The sequence below is a fragment of the Melospiza melodia genome, chromosome 6 (genome assembly GCF_035770615.1).
Source record: "Melospiza melodia melodia isolate bMelMel2 chromosome 6, bMelMel2.pri, whole genome shotgun sequence".
NCBI classification, from domain to species: Eukaryota; Metazoa; Chordata; class Aves; order Passeriformes; family Passerellidae; genus Melospiza; species Melospiza melodia.
The window spans coordinates 71,361,682-71,386,587 of NC_086199.1; the positions used below are offsets into that span (position 1 = coordinate 71,361,682).

The window sequence follows — 24,906 nt, forward strand, 5'->3', positions numbered from 1 at the left end:
TTTGACTATTCTCAGCTGTCCAGCCATGCAAGTTTTTGCTGTTCCCACATTCAAGAAGGTGGCAGGCACTTGACTTCAGAGAGCAGCATGACTGGTACAGGCAGGAGTCCGCCCAGCTTTGCAGAGATGCTGCAGCACTGACTGCTGGCCCACAAGATGGGAAGGATGGTGTGGACCGACTGCTGGGCAGCACATGGTACTCATGCATTTGTGCTCCAGGCTGAATGAGAAGTGTTTCTGTGGAACCTGCATGTCTTCTCACAAGTTCTCATGCCTGTTATCCTGGCACTCATTTTTGTCTTCGGGAGCAGAGACAGCACGAGCTGATACACAGATGCTCTCTCTGAATTAAAGAGCTGGCAGATCTTGCTTATCATATTTGCCAGGGCACCACAAGGAAGACAGGCAACACTTAGCAGGTGTGTGAGTCATGTCTTGGCTTATTAAGTAGCTTTTTTTCCATAGCATTTTGTTCTGAATAAATAGCATTGGGCTTTAAGGAAGGTGGTGATCATTAGCATGTTCTGCTCCTCATCTTAGGGAAGAGCCCCTGTAATTAGGAAGGACAGGTCTTTGGATCTGCTGGGCTAATCGCAGGAAGATTCAGAAAAGGAAAGTGCAGACCTGCAAAGAAAGCAGGGTTTTATTTTGAGATAGCTGAGAACTAAGTGCCCAAAACCTAAGCAGACATGACTTACACACAAAAGGAATGGAGCCACTGTTGAGCCAGAATCTGTCCTGTTAATGCCACAAAATCAAACATGCTAGATCACATACAACACATCTACACCTGGTTTTCAAACCACAAACAGTTTTCAACCTATGTGCCAGACATACAAAAAAGAAAGACAAATATTTTCAGCAGGACTGCAAATTTCCTTCAGACAGAAATGTAATCTTTACATCAGAACATAAAATTCTGCCCAGCAAGGCCACAATTAAAGCAAAATCTTTCAGTACTTGTCACTAACAATAATCTGCTTGCTATGAGCCACAATCTCAGGACTATTTGGAATTTTTGGTCACAGCAATGAGACTTTTAGTCATTCTAGAAATAAACAAATCCCACTTACTGATACAACAGCAAAAGCATCTGTCTTCCTCTGCATTAAGCATCACATTAGGTAGGTCATTTGCTTGCAAATGTTCAAAAGAGTGAAATACAAAGTAAGTCAATCATATGGACACATTAAAAACTGTAAAGGAGAAGGGATGCAGTGAAGGAGGAAGTTCTTATTGAGATAGCTACTTATCACTCTTCCTCCACACTGATTCATAAGTCCCACATATTGAGTGGCTGGGTTATTGCTTTGATTGTAAAGTCAACACACACATCTTCCTGCCCTGGAGCAATCGAGAGTCAAAAGCACTGTTCCTACCCTCCTTTTTGCCTTGATAAGGACTTGTATGAGTGGCTAGCAGGTGGGGTTTTTTCCCTCTCTCAGATGAAGACTATTAGTGAGTATTCCAGGTGTAAATCCATCCCTCTGGCCACTACAAAGAGAGGCAGGGCTGCTGGGAGGCTGGCTCTCTCCTTACGGTGGGGCATGGCAGTGTTACCAGGTGCCTGAGAGAGGGAGGACTTTGTTCCTCTTTGTGCTGTTTAGTCTTGTTGCAGACTTAGCTCTTTCTCTCTCTCATCTCTTTTAGCTGTTTTATGGGCTTTCTTCCCAAGGAGAAATCTCTTGTGCCTTTATTACACTTGGCAGCTCGCTGCTTCCTCGCTTTGGAAAGCAAGCTTGCTACTTGTGGCTCTTTCTTAAAGCTTGGTGGCTGACTTTACAGCTCACTTCTCTGCTGCTAAGTAGAACATGAATTTCAACTCCCTTCCACCCTTCAAAATTCCAGATGATACTGTAATGCTGCTTTATCTGGGGTTTCTCAGCAGTCAAGGGATGAGGTAATGTTTCAGGGTGTGCGTTTGTTCTGTAGCCTTTGCTTTGTCATTAATATATCAGTCAGATATTTCAGAACTCTCAGTTTGTGCCTGTTTAGGGCTTTGTGGTCATGCTCTAGCTAGCTGTGCTGTAGAAAATGAATCCATAGCAGAAGAGAAGCAATTCTTGTTATGAAGACACTGTGACAATCTAGATAAGAACAGCTGCAAGTGTGTCAGGACAAAACCTCATCACTGCAAACTGATGAAGCCTCCCTGACACGACAAATCTGGGGAAATTCTGGTGCTTGGCTATACTTCAGCTACTTCCTGTGATACTCCTGAAATGAAAACTTTCTGCTCATCAAACAAGAGCACTGGATGGAAAGGCAGCAGGTTATAGAGGTAATGACATCACATAACCTCTGTTGCAGTTAAATCTACATAAAGAACAAATTTTTTTGTTATTGGTCCTTCATATAGAGGAGTGGGGGTTGCAGATCTAAAAACTTGCTGCTCTGTAGGTTAGGATATTCTTAATCTTCAAGCTAAGCCCCTCATGTCCAGTTAATGCTCATATCCCTTTGTGTGAATTCAGTTTCAATAACAGGGCTTTAGTTTGCTCAACTGTGATTTATTTTCATGTCTCAAATACAGGAACCACTTGCTATTTTCCACTTGTGGTACCTGCCCCATTTTTATATTTACATTCTTCGCTAAAAAACTTTTGGGTTGTGTCTCTTTTTTTCACCTCCCTTGACACAAGCACCAGGAGTTCTAAGAACAGTGCTTTTCCTTCAGATGTGGTAATTTTTTTAAGAACTCACAGCAATCGCCATCCTGACTTTTATTGGCTTGCATCTAAGGTATCTTTGGGGTTGACCAAAGTCATATCCCTGCCAGTAATCTACTTTTATCTTAATCCTCTTTTTATTTGACTAGAGAGCTTCTTATTGGATTATAAACTCTTTGCAAATGTGCAAATTGGCCCAAACTTCTGCAGTTCTTACTTCATTACATAGCTAAGTGCCAAAACAGAAGTTTCTCTGTTGCATTATTCCTTGTCCATCCTGAATGAATTCCCTATTCTTTCTTGAGCTGTTATTGAAATCAGCTGGTTACTTCCATAAACAGTTATCCTTCCCTACTTAGGAAGAAAATCATAGATTTGCTTTCTACCTTTGAATTAAAATTTCTGTTGTTCTACCATATTTCTGTCTTTGGATTCTTCAGTCTACCTGCTTATATCAACCAGTTCCTTCAGGTTTTTGCTCAGACCTGTTTAATATTTTGGCTGTAAACTCATCTTTCTTCTTTTCATACTGGAACTGAAACTAAATCACTTCCTGCAGTGAAACTAAATGAAATTACATCAGCCCAGACAAGAAGCTGAGTTTTACAGCCTGGGCTGAGGTTCCCAACCCTGGCCTTGTGAGCCCATGCCTCCTCCATGCCTGTCTTGCCTTAAAGCTGCCAATGAGCCAATTGAGTTCACGACTCACAGCATGGCACTCACATGAGCTCCTAGGTTTGGGATGCTGTGGGCTCAAGAAAAAGGAGTTTCCACAAGTCAGCACTCTGATTTTAATTTCAGTGTCCAATTTGATCATCCCTCAAGCTAAGCTACTAGGAGGTATTTGAGCTTCTTTCCTACCCTTTAGCCAGTAAAAAAGCAAATCTGAAATTGTAGGTCTCACTATTTATAGTGAATTTTTTAAATGTACTAGTGCTGGGAAAAACTTTGTCAGCAACATGGAATATGAGAGAGGGACAGGATGACCGGAGCAATCAAGGCCAGCTCCTGCCAGGGGAGTCAAAACTGCTCACCAGCCTGAAGTGAGAACAGGGTGGGGGAACTCAGCAAAACCCATTGTGCAGCAGATCACTCTGGGGTACAACTCAAAAGCCAAAATGACAGTGCTGGATTTTCTTAAAGGACTCCTCAGCTAACTACAAGGTACTGGTAGGGTATTGATGGCATGTTGAAACACTTATTAGATATATTGATTTATTTTTTCCTGTCAAATAACTAATTCAAATACAAATTAAGTTTGTAATGTCTCCATCAAGTTTGTCACTCTCATCTGTGAACTGGGGACACTGCAAAATCTCCCAAGACAGCTGACAACAGTCAGAGCTGTAGCAATCATAGGGTAAACAGACTAAATGTGGAGTAGGTCAGCATCAGTTCAAGTTCTGTCCTGCAGAAGAATCACCCAAACTACCACCTTGTCCTGGACTTGGTTTGCAGTCTGAAGTCCTTAGGGTACTTCTTCCTCTGGATTGTTCAGTTGTTCTCTTTGACATACTGGTGTGTCCTTTGCCATTTCTAGTTCTCTGTGCTCAAGACTGTATTCAACCCCAGGAGTTAATGCCTTTAACAATGGAAGTGTGTTCCCTTTGGATGCAGCAAACAAATTCAAATATACCTCTTTCCTACTGCTCTATATGTGTTTCCTGATCCCCAGGTTTTAATACGGAAGCTTTGACGATGTGGCTTCTGCATTTCCATGTTGGAAACAAGGCTGACTGCATGTTTCTATGGTAAGTGTTCACATCTGGAGGGGATTTGTGAATGCCATAAGAATTGGATTCCTCAAACAGAAGTGAGTAAGACCCCGGTGATGCACGTGGATGTGGCTTTGTGAATGTCAGGTGAATAGCACTGATTTACATTTTTTTATAAAAAGACTGTGGCATTGTTTGAATTTAATCTCCAATTCCAGTAGTTTTAATTTTTACCGAAGCCTTCAGGAAAAGAGGACAATTAGTTTTTATATTCTCCTGTCTGCTCATTGTAGAGAGGAAAGCAGTGCCAAGGTTTTGGAAGATTTGTGGTGTCTGGAAATGATCTGGCAATCCTCTTATCCCCAGCTGATATTTTCTGAACACACCAACTTTTGGTAAGACCCAGTGTGTGCCCTCAGTTTATTGAAGTAAATAAGAGCATGACACACAAGCCACTGCTATGTGTCATGCCAGCCCTGTTGTTGGTTCCTCTGGCTCTAAGGTGATTCACCAGTATCCTGAAAAACAGGCAGCCCTGGCACTGCTGGTCACCCCACACTAGCATGGGAATGCCTGCTCTGGGGAAGCACAGCACATACTGCTAAAGAGAAACCAGCTCCTCCTTTTCCTGAAACATGGAAAAACTTGTTTCAGGAGTAACAAATAAAGCTATGATTGCCTCTTTCCCTTTCACAAAGGTTCCAGGGCAAATAAAACATTCTTACTGCTGTTAAGGTTTTTTATAAATTATCATTATATTAACAGAGTATGACCATTATATTCCATTCCTTTTTCCCTTAGGCACTTTTAAATTGTTGAAATGCTATGGCTTTTTTCCACCTCCTTTTGTTGTACTACAAAATCTACATCATATTCCCTAACACTTAACTCCACTGCTGTTCCATGTCCTCTCTCACATCTGTTTGAACATTCCTGTGTCTCAGTTTGGCAGGCTGCTCCCCTGGCCTTTTGAACACAAGCTCCAACCATCTCCTTTATACCCACCTGCTTCACTTACATAGCTGCACCTACACTGCCTGCAAGACACCTTTTCTGCTCAGGCTTTTACCCCTGGTGAGCCTCGTGTCCTTAGTTTATTTAACCAAAGTACAGTGAAGGTACAGTCAAGGTAAGAAATGAATGAAAGAAATCTTGAAACAACAACAAAAAATTCTTAAGCTGTTGCTGTATATGCTACAACTTCAGTTACAGTCTTCCCTCAGGCTGTGCTCCTAATGATGGAGCAATATCCCAATTTACACAAGAAAATCAGGGACTTCAAAAGGAGTTTCTAACCTCATTGATCTGGTTGTACAGCACTGCAGGGAGCAGACACCTGTAGTGTTTAACTGGTGTGGGATGTGAAGCTGATCCCCTGAGGCTTTTGCTGTTCACGTTGGCTCTCCGTTGCCAATCTGGCTTAGCCATGCACCAGAGCCTTTAAGCAAAGGCAGACACACAAATGAGACAGCTCTGCAAAGGAAAGGAGCAATTTTTTCTCCCTCAGCAGCAAGCATGCAGTCACTTCCCAGTGATTTAATTTTGAATTTCTTGGTCCAATTTTCCTTAGCTTAGTACCAGCAGGTAAGATACCTAGAGCTTCGTTTGTCACACATGCATTTCTCAGTCACAGTGCATTTCTCAGATCACAGAATCACAGAAGATGCTGAGTTGGAAGGGACCCATCAGGATCATCGAGTCCAACTCCTGGCCCTGGCCCCAAGAATCACACCCTATGCCTGAGTGTGTTATTCAAACACTTCTTGAAACCAGACAGGCTTGGTGCTGTGACCACTTCCTTGGGAAGACTGTTTCAGTGCTCAGCCACTTTTGGATGGAAAGCTTTTTCCTGATATCAAACCTAAATCTCCCCTAACTCAGCTTCATGATTTTTCCTCAAGTCCTGTGTCCCTGGTCATGAGAGTGAAGAGATTGACACTTGTCCCTTTGCTTCCCCTCATGAGGATGTTGAAGACCACAATGAGGTCTCCCAGTCTTCTCCAGATTGAACAAACCAAGAAAACGGATGAAATTCACATTCTGGGGAAAGCTGAAGACAGAGGTCAGATTTTTTTATTTTTTCCAACTGATGTTGCTAAGACCAGGACCTAGCAAGACCACCTTCATCTTATCTTTTAGACTGATTTGTCTCTTTTTGTGCTCTTAATAATGAGGACGCACCTACAGACAGGTGTTTTAATGCTTTTATTAACTACATATTGGGGGTTTGCTCGAATTTCCTTAATTTTAGCAGGAAACAAAAAGTAAAGAGGTGAATCTGAAAAATATACACTGGTTTAATTCCCAGAGGACACTGTTTTCATTTTATTGAAAGGCCACATCATTTTAGCATTGATAAACTCCTGCTAAGGCAGGAGTCTTGTATGCTAGGGGACAGGAACCAAAAGACTTAAAAAACATAAGACTAGACATCAGTTTCTTGTTTTGCCAAGTGGAGCTTTGATACAGACAGCTAACAAGAGCAGTTTCTGGAGCATTTTCTGGTCAAAGGACTCTGAATAGAGCAGCTGTACAGACAGGTGACAGATTCACCTTCTGCCTATGGAAAGGGACCAGCAGAAAGGGATTAAGAGGCTGCAGCCTGTGCCAGGATGGGTGTGTGGTGTGAAGGGCTGGGAGCATGCCATGCCAACCCCATACCTTTGAGCCTGAGTAAGACAGAGAAGGTGATTGGGAAAAGCGCAAGTGGAGAGGAAAATGAAGGAGCTTTGGGCTCCGTAACAAGGCTGACCTTGGGAAGGGTCAGCACAGTGACAAGTCAGTCATTTGTGCAGGGCAGGAGAAAAGGACGTGCTGTGTGAGGCACAGAGCAGCAGGGCAGATGTGAGAGCCATGCAGACTCTTGTCAGCCGTGGTGAACACACCACACACTGTGGGTGTTGTAGCTGCAACACCCTGTGAAGCGAAATGGAAAGGTGGGTGCCAGTTGGATGGGGATCAACAGGAAACTAAATAAAAGACTGTAAATAGACTGTTTAGATTGATTGAGTGCAAAGGACAAGAACAATAATGAGAAACACTTTGGCAATTTTGTTTTTTATTCTTTCTCCTCCTCCTCACCAAAAGGAGTTACTTTGTAATGTAAAAATCCACCTCTAGCTGTCACAACCTGCCTAGAGCTGGTTGACAGCTGGGTGTCCATCCCACACAGACAGCACTTGCACCCCTCCATGTAACAAATGTTATTTATGTATTACAAGCTGACGCTCCAGCCTGGATATAGTACTAGGGAAAATGCACTCAAGCAGCTGGATTCAGCACCGTGTCCTCGCATTAGTGCGGATGTTATTATTCTGTTTCGCCTATGTTCCTTACACCTTGGCCCTGCGGACGTCAGGTGCTGTCGCGCCACCCTGTTAAACATTAACCGCCTGGTTTTCCATCGCAGCACCTCAGCTTCTGGGGTAAAGCCAAAGCCGGGAGCGCGGCTCGGGCTGCAGAGAGGGGCCGGCCCGCTCATTGCAGCGCAGCTTCTCCCTTTGGGCACGGCGCGCTCTGCCCCGGCGGCCTCTGCGCCCCGGCCGCGGCCGATGCCCCGGCGTGCCCGGCGGGAATGCGGCACCCGGCGCTGCCGGACGGGCGGACCCCGGGCCGGGCACCCCGCCTGACGCAACCCGCGCCCCGCTTTGCCCCACGCGCGGCGCCGCGAAACCTCCCGCCCTCGTTGCATCACCCGGGCGGGCGGGCGGGGCGGGGCGGGCGGCCCGGGCCGCCTTTAAAGCGCCGCGGCGGCCGAGCCGCGACACCGCCACCGCCGCCGCCGCAGCGCCGAGATGAAGCGCGACCCGCAGCTCCCCGAGGAGAGCGCGGAGCCGCCGCCACGCCCGCCCCTCTCCTCCTCCTCCTCCTCCTCGCCGCCCTCGGGGCAGGCGGAAGGCGCGGAGCTGGCGGCCCCGGTGTGGATCTTCGGATACGGCTCGCTGGTGTGGAGGCCGGGCTTCGAGTTCACGTCGCGCAAGGTGGGCTTCATCCGCGGCTACAGCCGCCGCTTCTGGCAGGGGGACACCTTCCACCGCGGCAGCGAGAAGATGGTAAGGGCCGGGGGGCGCGGGGTGCTGGGGCGCCGCGCTCGGCTCGGCTCGGCTCGGCTCGGCTCGGTTCTAACGCGCTGCCTTTCTGTGCCCACAGCCCGGGCGGGTGGTGACGCTGCTGGAGGACTGCGGGGTGAGTACCGGGGGCGCTGGGGCTGGCCTGGGCGGGGGGTGCCCGCCTCCCCTCCTGGACGCTGTGGTGGCAGCCGAGTGCTCTCGAGCCGCGCCGGGATCGGGGGGGCTGTGCGGTGCCTTACCCTGCTCTGCTCTCCCCCGAGCAAGGGAGCCTTGATTTGAAACGCTGGCGGGCGGCTCGGCAGGCCAGTGCAGGTACAGCATCCCGTAACCACTCCGCTCTTTGACTTTCAGGCATGCACGTGGGGTGTAGCCTATGAGGTCCGTGGGGAGCAAATCGCTGCATCGCTCGAGTATCTCAACATGCGAGAAGCTGTCCTGGGAGGCTATGACACCAAGCTGGTGAAGTTCCACCCTCAGGAGAAAGATGCAGAGGAACCCATCCTGGCTCTTGTTTACATTGCAACACCCCAGAACCCTTCCTACCTTGGCCCAGCATCTGAAGAAGACATTGCAGCTCAAATCATTGTCTCAAGTGGTTGTGCTGGTCACAACATAGAGTACTTGCTGAGACTGGCAGACTTTATGCGCTACTTCTGTCCTCAAGCAGAGGATAAACATCTCTTCTCCATCGAAGAGGCTCTTATCTCCATCCTTCCTTGTCTATACTACACAGAGGAGCCTCTAGAAGAAACTGCAAGCGTCCCTCAGAAATCTAAGGGTTGAAATAGGAAATATTTTTGCAGGTTCAGTAAAAGGGACATAAGGGAGAAGAAAGCAGTGGGGACAATCTTAACTCTGATAAAATATACTGGACTGAGTGAGTAAAGGGAAAACTAGCAAGTAGTTGGGGAGGGAGGAAGGAAGTGGAGAGTAAGAGGCTTGCTATAGGACTTGCAGTTAGTACTTGTTACACTCCTTATCTGTAGCATCACCATACCCATCACTGCTTTCCAGCTGAGGAGCTGGGATCTTCACAGGAACTCTGCTTCGTAAGACTTGCTTCTGGGAGTTAAACCTGAGGCACTCGTTTTCTGTAGAGAAAGAGGCTCATCTATTCTGTGCACTTTCTCTTTTTTTCTTACCTTTTTTTTTTTTTTTGAAGACTAGTTGAGCAGGACTTGACTGGATTTAAGCAGTATCTATGTAATTCTACCTCAGATTGGCAAAAAACTGTTTGTGTGGTGGTGGAGACTTTGGCAGATTCCGCCAAATAAAACCTTTATTTTTTTTGTCCTGCCTTGTCCCACCTCCAATGCAATCACCTGACACTAAATTTTAGAATGTTTGTGCAATATAAAGTGAACAGGCCTCTTAATGCTCTTGTGGATCCTACTTCCTTATGTTGTGAAGGATCACAGTAATGCACTTCTTTTCTAAAATGTCATACTGTATTTATTATGTGATACATTTCCTCTTAGGAGGGGTATCTAAACTACTCACATGCCACAGTGGTATACAGCCCACGCTCAACCTTGCATTTGTGCCTTCTAGCTTTAAATCTGTTTTCTGAGGAGCTAAGCCTGCTTTAATGACAAGCTTTTCTCCAAGCTTCACTGTCCTTGTGCTGCTCCAGACATGACTGACTCTGTAAGAAAAGGTCCTGCCTGTGTGGGAAGCCTGTGCTGCCTGCAGGAAAGGTGTCAGGGTGCAGGAGACTTTTAACTAGCCCTGACCTGGATAAACCTCTGGTGCTTCAGGATGACGTGGGTTTCTGTAGAAGCATTTTTTGAGGGTTCTAGTTCCACACAGGGGTGTCTGCCTGGCACCTTCCATTTGACTGCAGAGCACCATCAGTGAGCATACTTGTATGCCTGTGAGCTGCTGAAAAGCCTGCCTTGACCACGTTAAGCAGAGGCACTGCTGCGAGCTCAGACTTCTCAGTTTCACATATTAACAGCATGAAAACCCACAGTATTTTGTGAGAAAACTGCTGCTACTGCAACTGCAGTAAAATAGCTCTTGAGAGCTGCCCCCTGGGACTGCTGGCTCCTCCCAAATGCCATGTGTTTTTTTAATTATAAAAAAGGCGAGGGACTGTTTGTATTACTGTGGCTTGTATGCATATGAAATGGTACGGTGCTGTGCCCAGTAATAAAACAAACTGACAAAGTCAATCTCATGTACTTTGGTGTTAGTCTTTTTCATTATGGACTTAGAGTTCAAACTAAGAAGTCTTGGGTTTTTGTGGGTTTTTTTTTTGGTTACTGGGGTTTTTTTGTTTTGTTGTTGGGGGTTTTTGTTTGTTTTTTGGGTTGGGTTTTTTTTTTTTTTTTTTTTTTGGTGTGTGGTTCTTTTTGTTTGTTTTTTGTGGGTTTTTGTTTGTTTGTTTTTGTGGATTTTTTAATGGTGACTTTTTTTTTTTTTTTTACAAAGCCTTAATTGCTAATGCTGCTGAAGTTCCTATGGATTTTTTTGTGGTTTTGTTCTGGTTTTTTAAATCATCTTGCTGAGCAGCATGCCTCTGCCAAATCTAATGGAAGAACCCAACTGACTCTTACCCTTTGAGAAAAGGGGATTCAGTGACTTTCTCTTTCCAGCTCTTGTTGATTGTGGAGTGCTGGTACTGACAACAGACACAAGCCAGCCCTCCAAACTCTGCAGGGCAGGCACAGAAATGTAATTCTTCCTTGGCAGGTGAAAGGATTTTCATTCTGAGTGTAATTTGGCATTGCTGTTTCCAAGAAGTAATAGTGGACGGACCAGAAACCGCAGCTGCAGCCAGATCTGCTGGCTACTGTAAGGGAGTCAGTTATTTTTTCCTGCCTCGTGCCCCACGTGGTGTGTACAGGGGTAATGTGCACATTCCCACTCCTCTTGTTACCAGCTCCCTCAGCACCAGCAGATCACTGTACCTACCAGTATAACCTGCCTCAAGACTTGAGTGATGAAGTAAAAACTAACTGAAACAACGGAATGTTCCACTAATTAAAGGCAGGGACAACAGAGTAGAGAAAAATACACTTTCACTCTTCTGTGGAGGCTCTCACTTCAGCTGAGCAGCTGCACCCTGGGGGCTGGGGTATGCCCAGCTGGGAAATCAAAGGGTTAAAGATGGAACTTACCTGCAGAGAAAACTCCCTCACTAGTAAAAGACTGGGGTCAGATTCCAGAATAACTCCAGATAAACCAAAACCATCTTCACACCTTTCCAATCTTCACAGTCTCAAAGATGCCACTGACAGGAATTAACACCAGATGTGCACTGAGCAACCTCCATTGCCATTGCACAGGGAGAGCCCCCTGCCTTGTCCTGCCAAGCCTGGAATGGCCCGTGATCTTTCACAATCTGGTAGGAGACAAGCAGTGAATGCTTGTGAACAATGCAGCTGCACTAGGAATGTTCCTTCAGTGGCTGTTTCTTCTTCCCTGAAAAACTTCACTGTTTTAAGCACAGGTACACTACTCCACTGAACTACCATTTTCTTCCCAAGGAATTCTTTGTAGTGGGTTTCCAAAAAAGGGGCCCCATTTTCTCATCAGAAGCAGTGAATTTGGCAGCTTGCTGCTGTCACCCTGTCACTGCATCTTCAAGTCAGTAAGACACTGAGGTCACTAGTTAACATCTTTCTCCCAAGGCTTTTGCTATGTCCTGTGAGTCTGGGGACTGGTGATATTTTGGTCAGTCGATTAATTTAAAAGGTTGACATCCCAAACTTGAACTTTGGCCACGTGAGCAAGGAGAGATGGCACCCTGCAACATTTGCCAGATGCCCAGACTTTGTACTGCTACACAAAGGTGGGGGTTCCTTGCCTCTGATGAACCAAGTGGGAGGAATGCAGTTGCTGCCTGGAGGCAGTCTCACAGCCATGGCACCTGGGAGTGCCAGGGGGATGGTGACACACAAAGACAGTGTCCTAGCCCAGGTGTATTTCCCTGTGGGTTTCCTGTCCCCGTGCCAGCCCGAGCCAAGCAGCTGGCTGTGGGTGCAGCTCCAGCTTCCTGCAGCCCCGCCACTGACAACTGGCCTGGGAAAAAACACTCACCATTGTCACAGGGTGGGACACCCAGTGCTGTCAGACACCTCTGGAGATGCTTCCCTATCCAGCAGCTTCCTACTGCATGTGCAGTTTTTTCTGACTTCCCTATGACAAGCTTGTGCCTATCAGGTCACCTCACATTAGAAACCAATTGCAATGGAAACTCATTTACAAGCTCTATCAATTGCATATTTCCCAAGCCTAAAACCAGCACAATTCATATTATTTCAGTTCCTTCTTCAGCCTTTTCCATTTTCCTGCCCCGCAGTTCCCACACAGAACATGGGCCTGAGTCACCATTTCCTTGAGTACATTAAGACAGGACCTACCCAAGTGCTTTGCAGTGGCACAAGCCCTCTAAATAAAGTAGATGACAACAGCTAATCCAGTCCCAGCCTTCATATGTTAAAGCACTCCTGAGGGCAAACAGTCCTTGAAAGGCAGAGAAAGGATAAGCAAACTCAGCAATGTTAAAAGGATTCAGAGAGGACCAAGCCAAGAGGAAAAACCCCTGGTTTTTAGATGCTACAATATAATTGCAGTTTCAAGGTGGAGTGTCCAGAACAGAGGAGACCATGGAGGTAAATCCACCAAAGTGATTCCAGCTTTAGTAAAATTTTAGTTTAAATATAGCGTCTCCAAGGTGTGAACTTACCTGTGCTTCATGTACTTCTCCAGGTCAGAAAATTAATGAGACCAAATTCGTATTTGTGGCTGATGACAATAAATGCATGCAACTTGGCAAGAGAAGGAGGTAGTAGGAAAGGGGAGAAGAGAGGAAACAGATCAGATTTCCTCAAATGGGTGTGAAAGGAGCCAATGGCTTGGTCAAGTCTACCTGAGGAAAAGGTACATTTGAGCATCCCAAGAGTGGAGCCAGCACAAACTTTGAAGGCTACTGAAGAGCCAGCGCAGAGTCTCAGTCCCAGGAGGAGCTGAAGGGGGAAGGTGGAGCTCTGCATGCATGCCCACAGGCTCGAGAGGCTCCCTGGGGCTCTGCCATGTGTGGCAGGGAGAGCCTTGCAGGCGGCCTGCGAGTCACAGGGAATGGCACATGCTGGACTTAGCATCTGCTGCAGAACTGCCGCTGGTTGCATGCAGCACATGTTATTCCATATGTGCCAGCCTGCTCCTCAAGAGACAGGCTGCAATATGGATTTAATTACCTACAGATGTTTCACAGGCAGAGGAATAGCAAGAGATAGAACCCCAAAGAAAGCTGCTGCGTGTGGGAGCCTGCGGGGGCCGTGCTGGCCGCGCTCCCCTGGCGGCAGCAGCAGCAGCAGAGGCGCTTTGTGCACATGAACACAGGGAGCATCTGTCCTGACAGCACGGCTGGCTGGGTCACAGCCTGCCCTTTGCTCCTGCCACCAGCCAAGCTGGGAGGGAAAAGAGAGCAGGGGAGAGAAAGAGGGTCTGCTGGCTGTACAGCTGCACCAGCACAAGGCACTTTGCATGAAGTATCCAGATGTGGCCACCTGTGTGCTTTGACACTTCTCCAGGTAACACATTCCAGACAGTTCAGCACCAGAATGGGGGCACAGCTGATATGTCCCAAAACCTGGGAAAGCAAATGAGCAGAATTTGGATGGGAGATGTCAGACTTCTTTCTCACTTTGATGCTGCCAGTTTTCACAACAGGGCACAGACTTCAGTAGCACCAAATCCAAATGTTTTTTAGAACTCAAGGACTGATGCAGCATAAAAAAAGGACAGTGCCAGTGCATGACTGAGCAGCGATGTGCCATCAGCACTCAGCCCAGCTCAGTACAGAATCAGTCCCTGTGCACGGGAGGAACAGGAAAGGATTAACAAAACTGATTTACAGTCAAGCTGTGGAAAAACTACACTTGCAGCAAAACTAGCAGCTGCTCAAAACACTTAGGAATTTCCTACTAACTTAGTTGCCTAGGCTTAGGTGAAAACCTCCCTGATTTATATGCTCTGTTAAAACTTTGAGAGAAGCCCCTTGTGGGTTTGAAGGAGCCTGGAGCCCTGGAGGGGAGGGAGGGTGGAAGGAAGTGGGCATTCTGGGCAGCACTGGGGAAGCTCTACATGCTTTGTTTACAAACCCTGTACACTTTTTGTTTGGCTTTTGGATGTTTTTTATCCCTTCTCAACTCCCTTTTCATCTCATCATAGTGCCAGCCACACTGATGAGTGTTTATGCTTGTGAATTCCTGAAGCACAGCCAGTACCTTGAACTCTAGAGAATGAGACTGAAATAACGTAAAAGGTCAGGGAAGTTCAAAGACAGAGGTGCTGTTTTCCTAGCTGGGGACACCACACTGTTCCCAGACCACGCTGAGCTGCTCTGGGAACACAAGAACAAAGACTTCTCTCTTATGTCCTCCTGTTTACGCCGCTTTTTGCCTCCCTCACCTCACTGTTTTAAAAGGACTCATTTCCATGAAGGTTCAATTAAAACCACCAGGGATCAACTTGGCCTAAGCCTGACAACTGAGGAGACACTCGATAGCTACCATCACTTAAAACTCTTGTCACCAAAGGAAAGGGGAAGTTTTTACCCCACTACCCAAATCTTGCTGGCTCACATAGCAGGAGCAAGCGCCAGAGTGCTGCTTTGTCCACAAGCAGGTATCAGCTATTGAGGCACCTGGAAATCTGTCAGAGTTTCACTCACAGAAAGGCAAGTCAGAGAGTGACTTTTGGAGAGTTTGGAGAGGTTTCACGTACCCGTGTTGGTTAGCGAGCCTGAGATTCAGAAACATGATGAACCCGCTGGGTACGTGCCAGCAGAGAGCTGCGGCCCAGCACACGGGGCACCTGCCCACGCTGCCCGTCCCGCCGCAGCCGCAGCCGCAGAGCGGGGCTCGCTGCCCCCCGCACACGGCCCCGCGCCCTCGGTCACGGCCGGGGGAGGCCGGGAACGCCCCGGGATGCCGTGAGCTCTGCCTTTCACTGCCTTCTGGCCTCAGCCCTCCGCTTCGCCTTAAACTGAGCCCGAGCACAGAGAGACGCCAACAGCACGGGCAATATGGAAGCCATTTCACAGACGCACATCCAGCCCGCTTACAGCAATTGGAACCTGTCTGCAAACGAGCCGCCTGGGGGGCAACCAGCCAGCCTGCTGATGATAAACTCTGTCTACACAAAGCGTATGTGACGTTTGAAAACACTTAGAAAACAAACTTTTAAAAGCAGCTTTTTATCCCCTCCTTGGTAGACGGCGTACCAGCCTTTCCAAACCCCGAATCCGCCCCGAGGCACCGCGCGATGCCGTGGGAAGGAGGGAGGCAGGGAAGGAGGGAGGGAAGGAGGGAGGGAAGGAGGGAGGCAGGGAAGGAGGGAGGCAGGGAGGGAGGGAAGGAGGCAGGGAAGGAGGGAGGGAAGGAGGGAGGGAAGGAGGGAGGGAAGCAGGGAAGGAGGGAGGCAGGGAGGGAGGGAGGGAAGGAGGGAGGGAAGGAGGCAGGGAAGGAGGGAGGGAAGGAGGGAGGGAAGCAGGGAGGCAGGGAAGGAAGGAGGGAGGGAGGCAGGGGGACAGGGAAGGAGGGAGGGAGGCAGGGAGGGAGGGAGGCAGGCAGGGGGGCAGGGAAGGAGGCAGGGAGGCAGGCAGGGAAGGAGGCAGGCAGGCAGGGAAGGAGACAGGGAGGCAAGGAGACAGGGAGGCAGGGAGGCAGGCAGGCAGGGAAGGAGGCAGGCAGGCAGGCAGGGAAGGAGACAGGGAGGGCGCCGCGCTGCCCGGCTGGGGGAGGCAGCGCCGCCGGGCCGGGCCAGCGCTGGCTCGTGTGCTTCCACGTGTCGCAGCAGCGAGTGACAGCCGGCGCTGCCAGTGACCTCCCGGGACTGCGGCCGAGCGTGGCTGGGTGTGCTGGAGGTGCGCAGGGTGCGGGATCCTGTTACAGACAGCTGGGGTCAGCGGTTCTGTCCTCGGGGGGCTTCTACGGGCGCCATGGGCTGACATCTCTCACCTGTTCTTGTTTTCCAGTGAAGTACTCGTTTCTTTAAGTAAAATTGAGCCAAAAGTATGTTTCAAACAGCTAGCAGGTTCTTTGATTATACATAAATTCATTTCCGATTATACGTGCATGCATTCTTCGCTCTGCTTTATAGGAGTGTGCTTTACTTCAAGTTGTTTCTCCCCATACACAATCCCATTTTAAAAGAGGGAAAAGTGCAGGAGTGCCCAGCTCCCCACAGCTATGACAGATGCGGCTTTTCATCTTTACTTTGACAGCAGCTGTTAAGAGACTCAATTACCTCTGGACATGTTAGGCAGGAGCCAGATGAAAGTGTCTCTTGCTGCTGCACAGCACAGTTGATTCTGGAAGCACTTCTGTCTCTCAATTACAGAGAGTATATATATTCAGTATATACTGAATCTATTCCTGGGAATATATCCTATAATTTGAGGGCAGATGAGTTCAGGACTGAGGAGAAAAAAGTAACTGTGGGACTAGGCTAATTCAGAATAAATATCCACTATTTTTTTTTCCCAGAGGATTGCTGCCTCGTTTCAGTTGATGGGAGGGCCTTAAAAATGAGCAGCAGCTCAATTCCTTTTTCTCTTGTATATATTTGTTTATGCCTTTATGCACACAAATGCAGGGGGACTGTTCCCTCCCTACTTTGACTTTTCTCTGGCAAATCACTATAGCAACATCTGCACATCACTGTGGCACCTTGGCAAGCCTAAACTCCTCTTCATGAGACCTTTGTGAAGAGGTGTAATTTCTACTGTACAGATGGGGAGCTGAGACATCAAGAATATGATTTCAAAAGCGTACAATGACTTTCAAAGCACATTGTGAAATATTGAGGGATGATGTTTTTCAGAGTACTGTACACTGGGTGTTCAGTGATATCACACTGGAAAAAAGAGACACTGTGTGCTCCTGTAATCAGCACTACATCCTGATGCAAACATGCAAGAGTCATCTCATATTTTCATGGATACTCTTACGTTTGCAGTTGTTCAGTGAGGATCTGAGTGGTTGCAAGTTTAGTGATTTGCTTTCAATATTCCTGAACTTTCACATACCAAAGCAACTAAAATTTAAGTTCAGCAGAGAAACATTTTTATATAGCTTGGGGATCCCTATAAAGCTTTTTGCTTTATAGGGATCACTCAAATTTCTTGCAGTATCTCAAGCTCTTTTACCTGCTGACAGTTCCAAACTTCTCACTTGTGTTAATTCCTATAACATCTCAAAGATGAGATCTGGTCTAAAGTAAAAATTTAAACATTACTTATAATTGATATGCTATCAATTATATCATTGCAAGGCAGAGCTGGGCTTCTCTAATCTGTCTGTGAATATTCTACCAAACCAGTTCTCACTCTTAGTATTTAGTGATTTGATTCCAGACAGACACAATGATACAAAAAACAGTAAACTGCAGTGAAACCAAATTATGTTAATTATACAATATATACACCTGATTGCATATGCTAGCAGCAAGTTATCAAAGCCAGGGAAGCTGCAAAGCTCATGATTGGCTGTTTCAAAATCATGTAAAGAACTTCAAAGCAGCCAATAAAAGGAATTGTCAGGACTTCCAGTCCCGTGTCATCCGTGTTTTAGAAACCTCCTTGTGCATTACAGATTCAGAATCACAATGTCAGTAAGCTTCCAATTAGTCAATTGGAATTGATCTGAATGTCAAATTACTTGAATATTAAGAAAAAAATTTTCTTATTGTGCTAACCAGATTAAATAAGTATCTTACTAAAATTATGACCGCAAGATAGTTACAGTAATTTCTTCCAAACTCTGAACACGCAGAGAATGATGAAAGACTGCAATCATCTGGACAGACATGAAGCTGAATTGCTGTGTCAGGGACCCTTGAAATCCAGAGACTGAAAGGTCCCATTATGCACCTTCAGAGTTATTTCGAGATTCACTTCAACAAAAATAGTGTTCCTGCCCATGGCAGGGGGTTTGGAAGTAGATGATCTTCAAGGTCCCTTCCAACTAAAACCTGAGTTTTAGCTACATTCTATAGTTCTATGAAATACCATAGTACTGTGATTGTAAGCAAGATTAAATAAAAGAAAAATCTAGATTAAATGGCAAGAAGAAGGAGGTCTGCAGGAATGCAGACACTGTTCACACGAACTCTAAGGAAAGACCAGGAGCAGCAAGCAAAACAAGACTCAGAAGGGCCCTCCCATTAGCACCCACCAGATGCATGGAGTAACCCCTAAGGCTGTTAGTTTTAAATATTCTCTGAAGGTTCACAAAGCCTGAACATCTCTTGTTTCCCCTGCTTGCAAAGGAAAACCTGGGAGCTTTGTCACAGACAATGAAGTGTCACTCTAGGGTGTGTCGGGCCTCGTGCCATTGCGTTTACTGTGCAGCAGCACGCTCTGCTCATCAGCACGCAGCTAATTGCAGTCACACGCCAAAAGCTTAATGTACTTTAAAAAAACCCCAAAGCAACATTCAGCCTACTACAGGTGAAATTTGCTGACTCTCCCATCCTTAAAAAAACCCCATCAGCCTCCACAGGCTGAGTGAAATATAGACAGGCACTCTGTGCTGCTTCTGACTGAGGGCAAGGGCTGCCAAAGGTGACTGCTTTGGAAGCACTTCTGTGAGGAACTCAGATGGGTTTACACCAATCCTGATACAAGTTTTGACTTGTCTGTGGAGGAAAGTTACTTGAATTACAGAAGACTCTGAATTGTGGAATAGCTGTTCCCAGCAAATGTGAATGTTCTTCCTCAGCAAAGAGCTTACCTGGGAGGGGAGTTCTTTGGGAACACTGCTGAAGAAGCAGCATCATAAAACCACTTGTCTACACAGCAGCTGCAAAACTCTAATATGTACTCGCTAAAATGAATCAAAATGAGAATTCCTGTGTTTTAACTCTACTGTAATTTCAAGGGAAACTGTAACACCACACTTGAAAAGAAACCTGAAGGACAGTCACCTGAAAGACAGATGACATCTTACCATGGTATGGAGGGAGGGCTCCCACCTGTGATGTATTTCTTCCTAGAGGAAGACCCAGTTGGGAAGTTAAAATGCAGGGTACATCAGAGCAACTACAGAAATAGATGAGAGGTGAGATTAACAGGACTTGATTCACTAAGAGGAGAGTATTTCTTAAAGACATCTTGAGAAGAAAGCTGCTAGTTTGTTATGAATAAGAAAATTTGAATAAATTTAACAAATAGTCAAAAAATCAGTTTTGTTAGACAATCCAAATCAGTAGTAAATTTCCAAGTAAATTCTAATCTCTGAGCAACAGTAAGAGTTTTTCTTGTACAGTCCTCAGAACAGAGGTGCAAGGCATAAGGGACATGCATTTAAAAGTTAACACTTTAGACAGAAGCATTTCCCCTACCAACAAAAAAAAAAAAAACAGCTTGCAAAAAAGTCAGAGATGACAAGGGATACTCTAGTGCTTGGAGGTTTAGCTCACATGGTCACCTGTTAAGTGCAACAGACCTAACAAAAGCAGCAATACTGACAAAGAAGGAAAAGACAGAGAAACTTAAAAAGACACAAAAGTGGTGTTCCAATGTTTTCATCCCTCATTCTATCAGGGATGCTCATCAGCTGAGGAAGGAAGGAGTCATTGTTTCATACCTGAGTACTGAAACACTTCCTCATGCTTAGGATGCAAAAGCATTCCCTCATATGCCCCTAGAAGAGCATTCTATAAATAGAGTACAGTACAAAATGCCTGCAAGGCCCATTAGCTTTGTAGTAACTTCACTTTTCTGAAGGGGTAGGCAGGAATGAAGAGGAGGCTGAAGCTGGAGGAAACCCAACTCATCTTATCATGCATTCCTCCATTTCAAGAGGCGTTTGTTGGATGCTTTTCAGAGGAGCACATGCTAATGTGAGTGCTACAAGAACAACTTGTTTACTCTACAGATCTGCCGGTTGAATCTGAGAGCTGGGCCATCTGTATTGGCCTAATGGATGCTCCTGAGAGAAAGGCTGAATCATCCCTTCCCCTCTCATTCACTGCTGTGCAACTGGCGCAGGCTGCAAATAAAAAATAAATCCTTCACAATTCTAGGAGTGTAAGATATGATTACCTTTATTTTGGTACGTATTTCTCAGTTATACTTCACATGCAAGCAGCATCCCTTGGGGTAGGGAGCTACAAATTGTTTTCCAGCCACTCCAACAGAAATTTCCAGAGGACAGCAGGGTGTGCACCACCATGCCTCCTGGAGCAGGAAGGGAAGCACAAGACATGCCTGTAAGGATCCCTGAGAGTTATAACGTGTGTTTCAGACTGGAGAGTCAACAAAAAAAGAAAGTTGGAGGCAGAAGTGAGAAGCTGAGGAGCCTGTAAATCTATCTGGGAGCAGAAGCAGGCCAGGTCACTGAGAAGACCAGGACAGAACATGCAGTGCAGTGGTCACAGGCAGCACTTCCCAAATTACACCGATCCACATCCTGTGCCAGAGTGATTTATCAATTGTGCTCTTCCTCCTCTCAGCTGCAACTTGGCTGTTCCTGAGCTACAATCAAAGTAGTGCAGATCCCTGTTCTTACTGCATGGAGCTTTTCCCACTGAGCTCTGCGTGCCTCCCCCACTGGGAAATGCTGCTGAAGGAAATACTTTGGGGATATGGAAATAAAGCAAGATACAGCTCTAGGCAGACAGGCAGCTTTCTACAAAGGGGGCACAAGACCAGCAAAGAGCAGGGACACTGTGGTGGGGAAAGCATGCAACAGAGGGGGAGAAGGCACAGAAATACACTACGTTTGGACAGTGCAGCAATAATATCCTAAAGTGAAGAATTAAAGCAGCTCCTGGTTCAAACCATCCTGCAGTAAACTGTTCATCTCTTTGCAGAATAAGGAAATGAAATTTAGTGGCTGGCTAAATGGAAAGGACAGCAGACTTGAGCCATAATAGATAAGAGAAAATGCAGGCTAGGGGACAAAGGGTGTTCTGGGACCCTTCTGAACTAGAAAACCCTTGTAGGCTGAACTACCAAAATGTGTGTGAGGCTGGGACACTACAGCACTTTTAGGTCCTAACTTCTCAGGACCTAAGAAAATTATCACCTTTAAATGTCTTCAATAGCAGCATTGATCAGTGAACTGTATTTAACAGTTTTGTAGTAATCAGTGAGTAAAATGCTATAATCAGCTAGCATGATGAATACATGGCACTCCCAACATGCCCCAAACCATACTGACAGCTATTTCACCATTCCAGCTCATACACAAACTCAGTTCATTCAATCATTGTGTCCACCTTTAGCAAATACCTTGATCTCTTGGAGTAAAGTGAATTTCTCTGCCATTACTGCATGTACGTGCACAGCACACAGTTGGAGTGAAAAGATGCTCAGATGAAATTACAAAGAACAAAGCTTCAGTGTGCACACCCATCTGCTCACTTCAAAATAACTGTTCCCCAGGTATTGATTACAAAACTACCTCCTCCTTCTTAAAAAATTCCCAGTCTTTGTTTTTACAGCACCTCTTCCTTTTCCAACCCAAGAAGTTAGACTAGGACAGCCATCACATGATTTTTCCCAGTTCCTTGATTACTATCACAGAATCTTTTCTCCTATGATGCATAATACCAAGAATGTTGAAATGTAATGTCTTACAGAAATTGAACTGAATATGATCTAGCAGTTCATTTATTTTACGACTATATTAGATCTTATTGAACTTCTTGGACTGACACAAACTGTGCAAGCAGATGGGCTACCACTGCTTTTGCCACAACTTGTGATGTCATTTAGTGTTTCTCTTGAAAATTAAATGATATTAAATATTTTTAGAAATTTATTTATGTTGCATTAAATATATTTAATGATTTATTTTAGAAATATATTCTAAATATATTTATACTCTTAAATAAATATTTTTATTTTTATCAGTGGCTTAAATATCAATAATTTAATCTTCCAAAAGTCTAGCATGCGACAGTACATATTACATTTTTGCAAGCTTTTCAAATGATATTTTTTTTTCTCTCCACTTTGGATTACAATCTAATGCAACTGTCCTGCAGTTTGGAGATCAAGACTGTGCATAAAAAAGTCCTTTCAACTCCCACTGGAAAGAAAAAAATAAGAAAAAAGAAGGAATAACTATAAGAGAATAATGTCTCAACAATCAACTGTATTGAATTCAACCACTGAAGACCAGGTACTGTTTAATATTATAGTTGCTTCTGTTTTCTTGTGACCTGCTGCACACTTCCTCCAAAATAGATTATGAGGCAATCAGTGAATACAAACACGGGATAAGGGTACAGTTGTAACTGAAGAAGGTTACAAACATGATACTTGCCAGAGCACAGACGCTCTAGAGCTTTACACTGAGCAGCGTCTGTCTCCAGAAGCACCTCCAGATGTACACCCCTCCATGCTCTCTTCCCTAATCCTCCCATTCATGCAGCTACATGCATAAAAACCACAAAGACACTGATTTACATAAAATTATCTCACTCCATTTTATTTAAGATTTTCTCCTCCAGTTAGTAAAAGAAAGATGTGTCTCTCTTTATACATATGTACAAGTTCAGTTACAAAAATAGACAGCACATTCAAAGAGAAAAAAAGGCTTGGCATTTGTCTGATTCCCTCTAAATATCGTATGTACATGTGAATAGAAGGGGAAGGGGGAAGTCTTCATGAGTTAATTAAACATCACCTCCCCCTCAATTATCCCCTGCAAATCTGTTCAAAAATCAATCTAACTAAGCTCAGTTCTGCTATTTTCAGGTGTGCAAATTAGAGGCAGAACCAACAGGAAGCACTCGCTCTACACTGTAGGACGCCAGGCAAAGGATTTGGGGTCAGAAAAAAAATTATAATAATAAAAAAAGAAATCATCTTCCACTGTCACAGCCCAGACCTGCAACTCAACTTGCTTCTCTCAAAGGATGAAAGTGCCCCGGCAGAACAGCCTCTTAATTCCAAGTGTGAGACAACAACTGTCCCACACCTAAATCTCAGTGCAATGCAGACAACGCTTACAGCAAAGCAAGGGGCTACGGGCAGGGTTTGTGCATCGAGAATGGGGAAGGAACAACCAGGGAACAAGAACACGGAGGGGTGCTGGCAGCACTGCCTTCCAGCAGCCTCACGGGACACGGCCACCGCCCACACTGCAGTGAACTCAACCACGCCAGTATGTGTGATGATCACAGAGATGAGGGAAAACACACTGCAGGAACAGTCAATGGGATGGCTGGGATATGAGATACAATTTTTTTCCCAGGGTTTGGCTGGAAGGGGGAATGGCACAGTTCTCTCTCTCTCTCTCAGGATTGCTTTTCATTGCTCCTCTCACAAGCTGCAGATCCATGCTCTGCTACAGCACGGTGAGAGGAGCAGCACAAACTCCTCCTCAACACTTCAGTTTTCCTCCTTCTCGAGATTTATAGAAATAGAGCATTATTTTGTGTCTAAGCTTTTAAGAGTTCTGCGCACCTCAAAAATGACAGAAATCATTCTGAACACAGTGAATGTTTGTGCTGATGAGAACTCTGAAATGCAAACCAATCACTGGCCTGTGGTTTCTTCCACTGTGTGAAGCTGAGGCTGTGCTGCTGCTCTCACGAGGCCTGACAGCACTCCCTGTATTCTGCAGCTCTGAACATCTTCCTGACAAATGGTGCTGAAAAGAGTCTGCTCCCTGGAAACCACCTGAGACACCTTCCTTTGAATTTCAAGTCTTTAAAGAACCCAGAGATCCACACCAGAAGAACCCAAGAATTTTTTTGATCATACATCATCTTCAGCATAGCCCCCAATTACTCCTGCATGTTCACTGACCAGCTGCCAGGACACTAATGTCTTGTGACTCTACAGGATTCTCCTGGGGTTCAGATACTGATTTCATAGGACAAAATTAATGCTGGGCTCCACCTCAGGCTACAAGAGAGGAAGTATACTGGTGTGACTTCAAGCACACACAGCTGCAGGATATTGCATGGAGTAGTTGGATGCTGTCTTACCCCAGACTCCCTTCCCTCCTTCTTGCAGTGTCTGCAAAGATAGTTTTTTGGAATACACATAATCAAAGTGCTCACATCAACCACCCACTCCCATTGTGCTTTGATTTTCTTTCCACACATGTGCTGGACAGCAACAAGGCATTTGTTAGCATGCCTTCCACTGGCAGGGTGGTCTACTCTGAAAGCCAACACAGTTCAGACAAGCTTTGGGGGTTCAAAATTACTACCGACCACCTGAGGTGTGGGCACCTTTGCTTTGCTTCCGAATTGAAGTTTCTGATATGAGACTGCTGGTCAGGTTTAAACTTTTGGGGGTCCCACAAATACTGTTTCCTTTGCTCAAAGGGGAGCTCAAGGGAGAAGAGGCGTTTGAAGGTCCAAAATCTGTAAGTCCGGAAGGCCGAATGATTGCTGTTTGTAGAGGGCTACTTGCAGACATGCCTAGCAATGGAAAAGAGAATCAAATTCTACATGAGCATATTATTCCACTTG

General features: G+C 45.7%; 2 protein-coding genes and 1 long non-coding RNA gene across 7 annotated transcripts in view; 2 read left to right on the forward strand and 1 right to left on the reverse strand.

The window, feature by feature from the left end:
* The first annotated feature begins 8,166 nt into the window (after positions 1-8,166).
* On the forward strand, positions 8,167-10,628 carry CHAC1 (ChaC glutathione specific gamma-glutamylcyclotransferase 1). The gene is made up of 3 exons (XM_063159036.1): positions 8,167-8,436; positions 8,534-8,569; positions 8,806-10,628. The coding sequence occupies exons 1-3, from the start codon at positions 8,179-8,181 to the stop codon at positions 9,235-9,237; spliced, it is 726 nt and encodes a 241-aa protein (XP_063015106.1). The 5' UTR covers positions 8,167-8,178; the 3' UTR covers positions 9,238-10,628.
* Positions 10,629-15,343: 4,715 nt separating this feature from the next.
* LOC134419584 (uncharacterized) lies at positions 15,344-23,313 on the forward strand. 2 transcript variants are annotated; one of them, XR_010028080.1, is made up of 4 exons: positions 15,350-15,611; positions 21,697-21,856; positions 22,462-22,598; positions 23,177-23,313. It is a non-coding gene; the product is annotated as an uncharacterized LOC134419584 (long non-coding RNA). The 2 variants fall into 2 exon arrangements; XR_010028079.1 differs by lacking the exon at positions 21,697-21,856 and having other exon boundaries at positions 15,344-15,611.
* The window catches only part of INO80 (INO80 complex ATPase subunit), a 61,633-nt gene continuing 59,607 nt past the window's right edge, over positions 22,881-24,906 (reverse strand). For all 4 annotated transcript variants that reach the window (XM_063159040.1, XM_063159038.1, XM_063159037.1 and 1 more), the window contains one exon: positions 22,881-24,855. In XM_063159040.1, the coding sequence (XP_063015110.1) occupies positions 24,638-24,855 (218 nt within the window). In that variant the 3' untranslated portion in view covers positions 22,881-24,637. The remainder of the gene's footprint in view (positions 24,856-24,906) is intronic.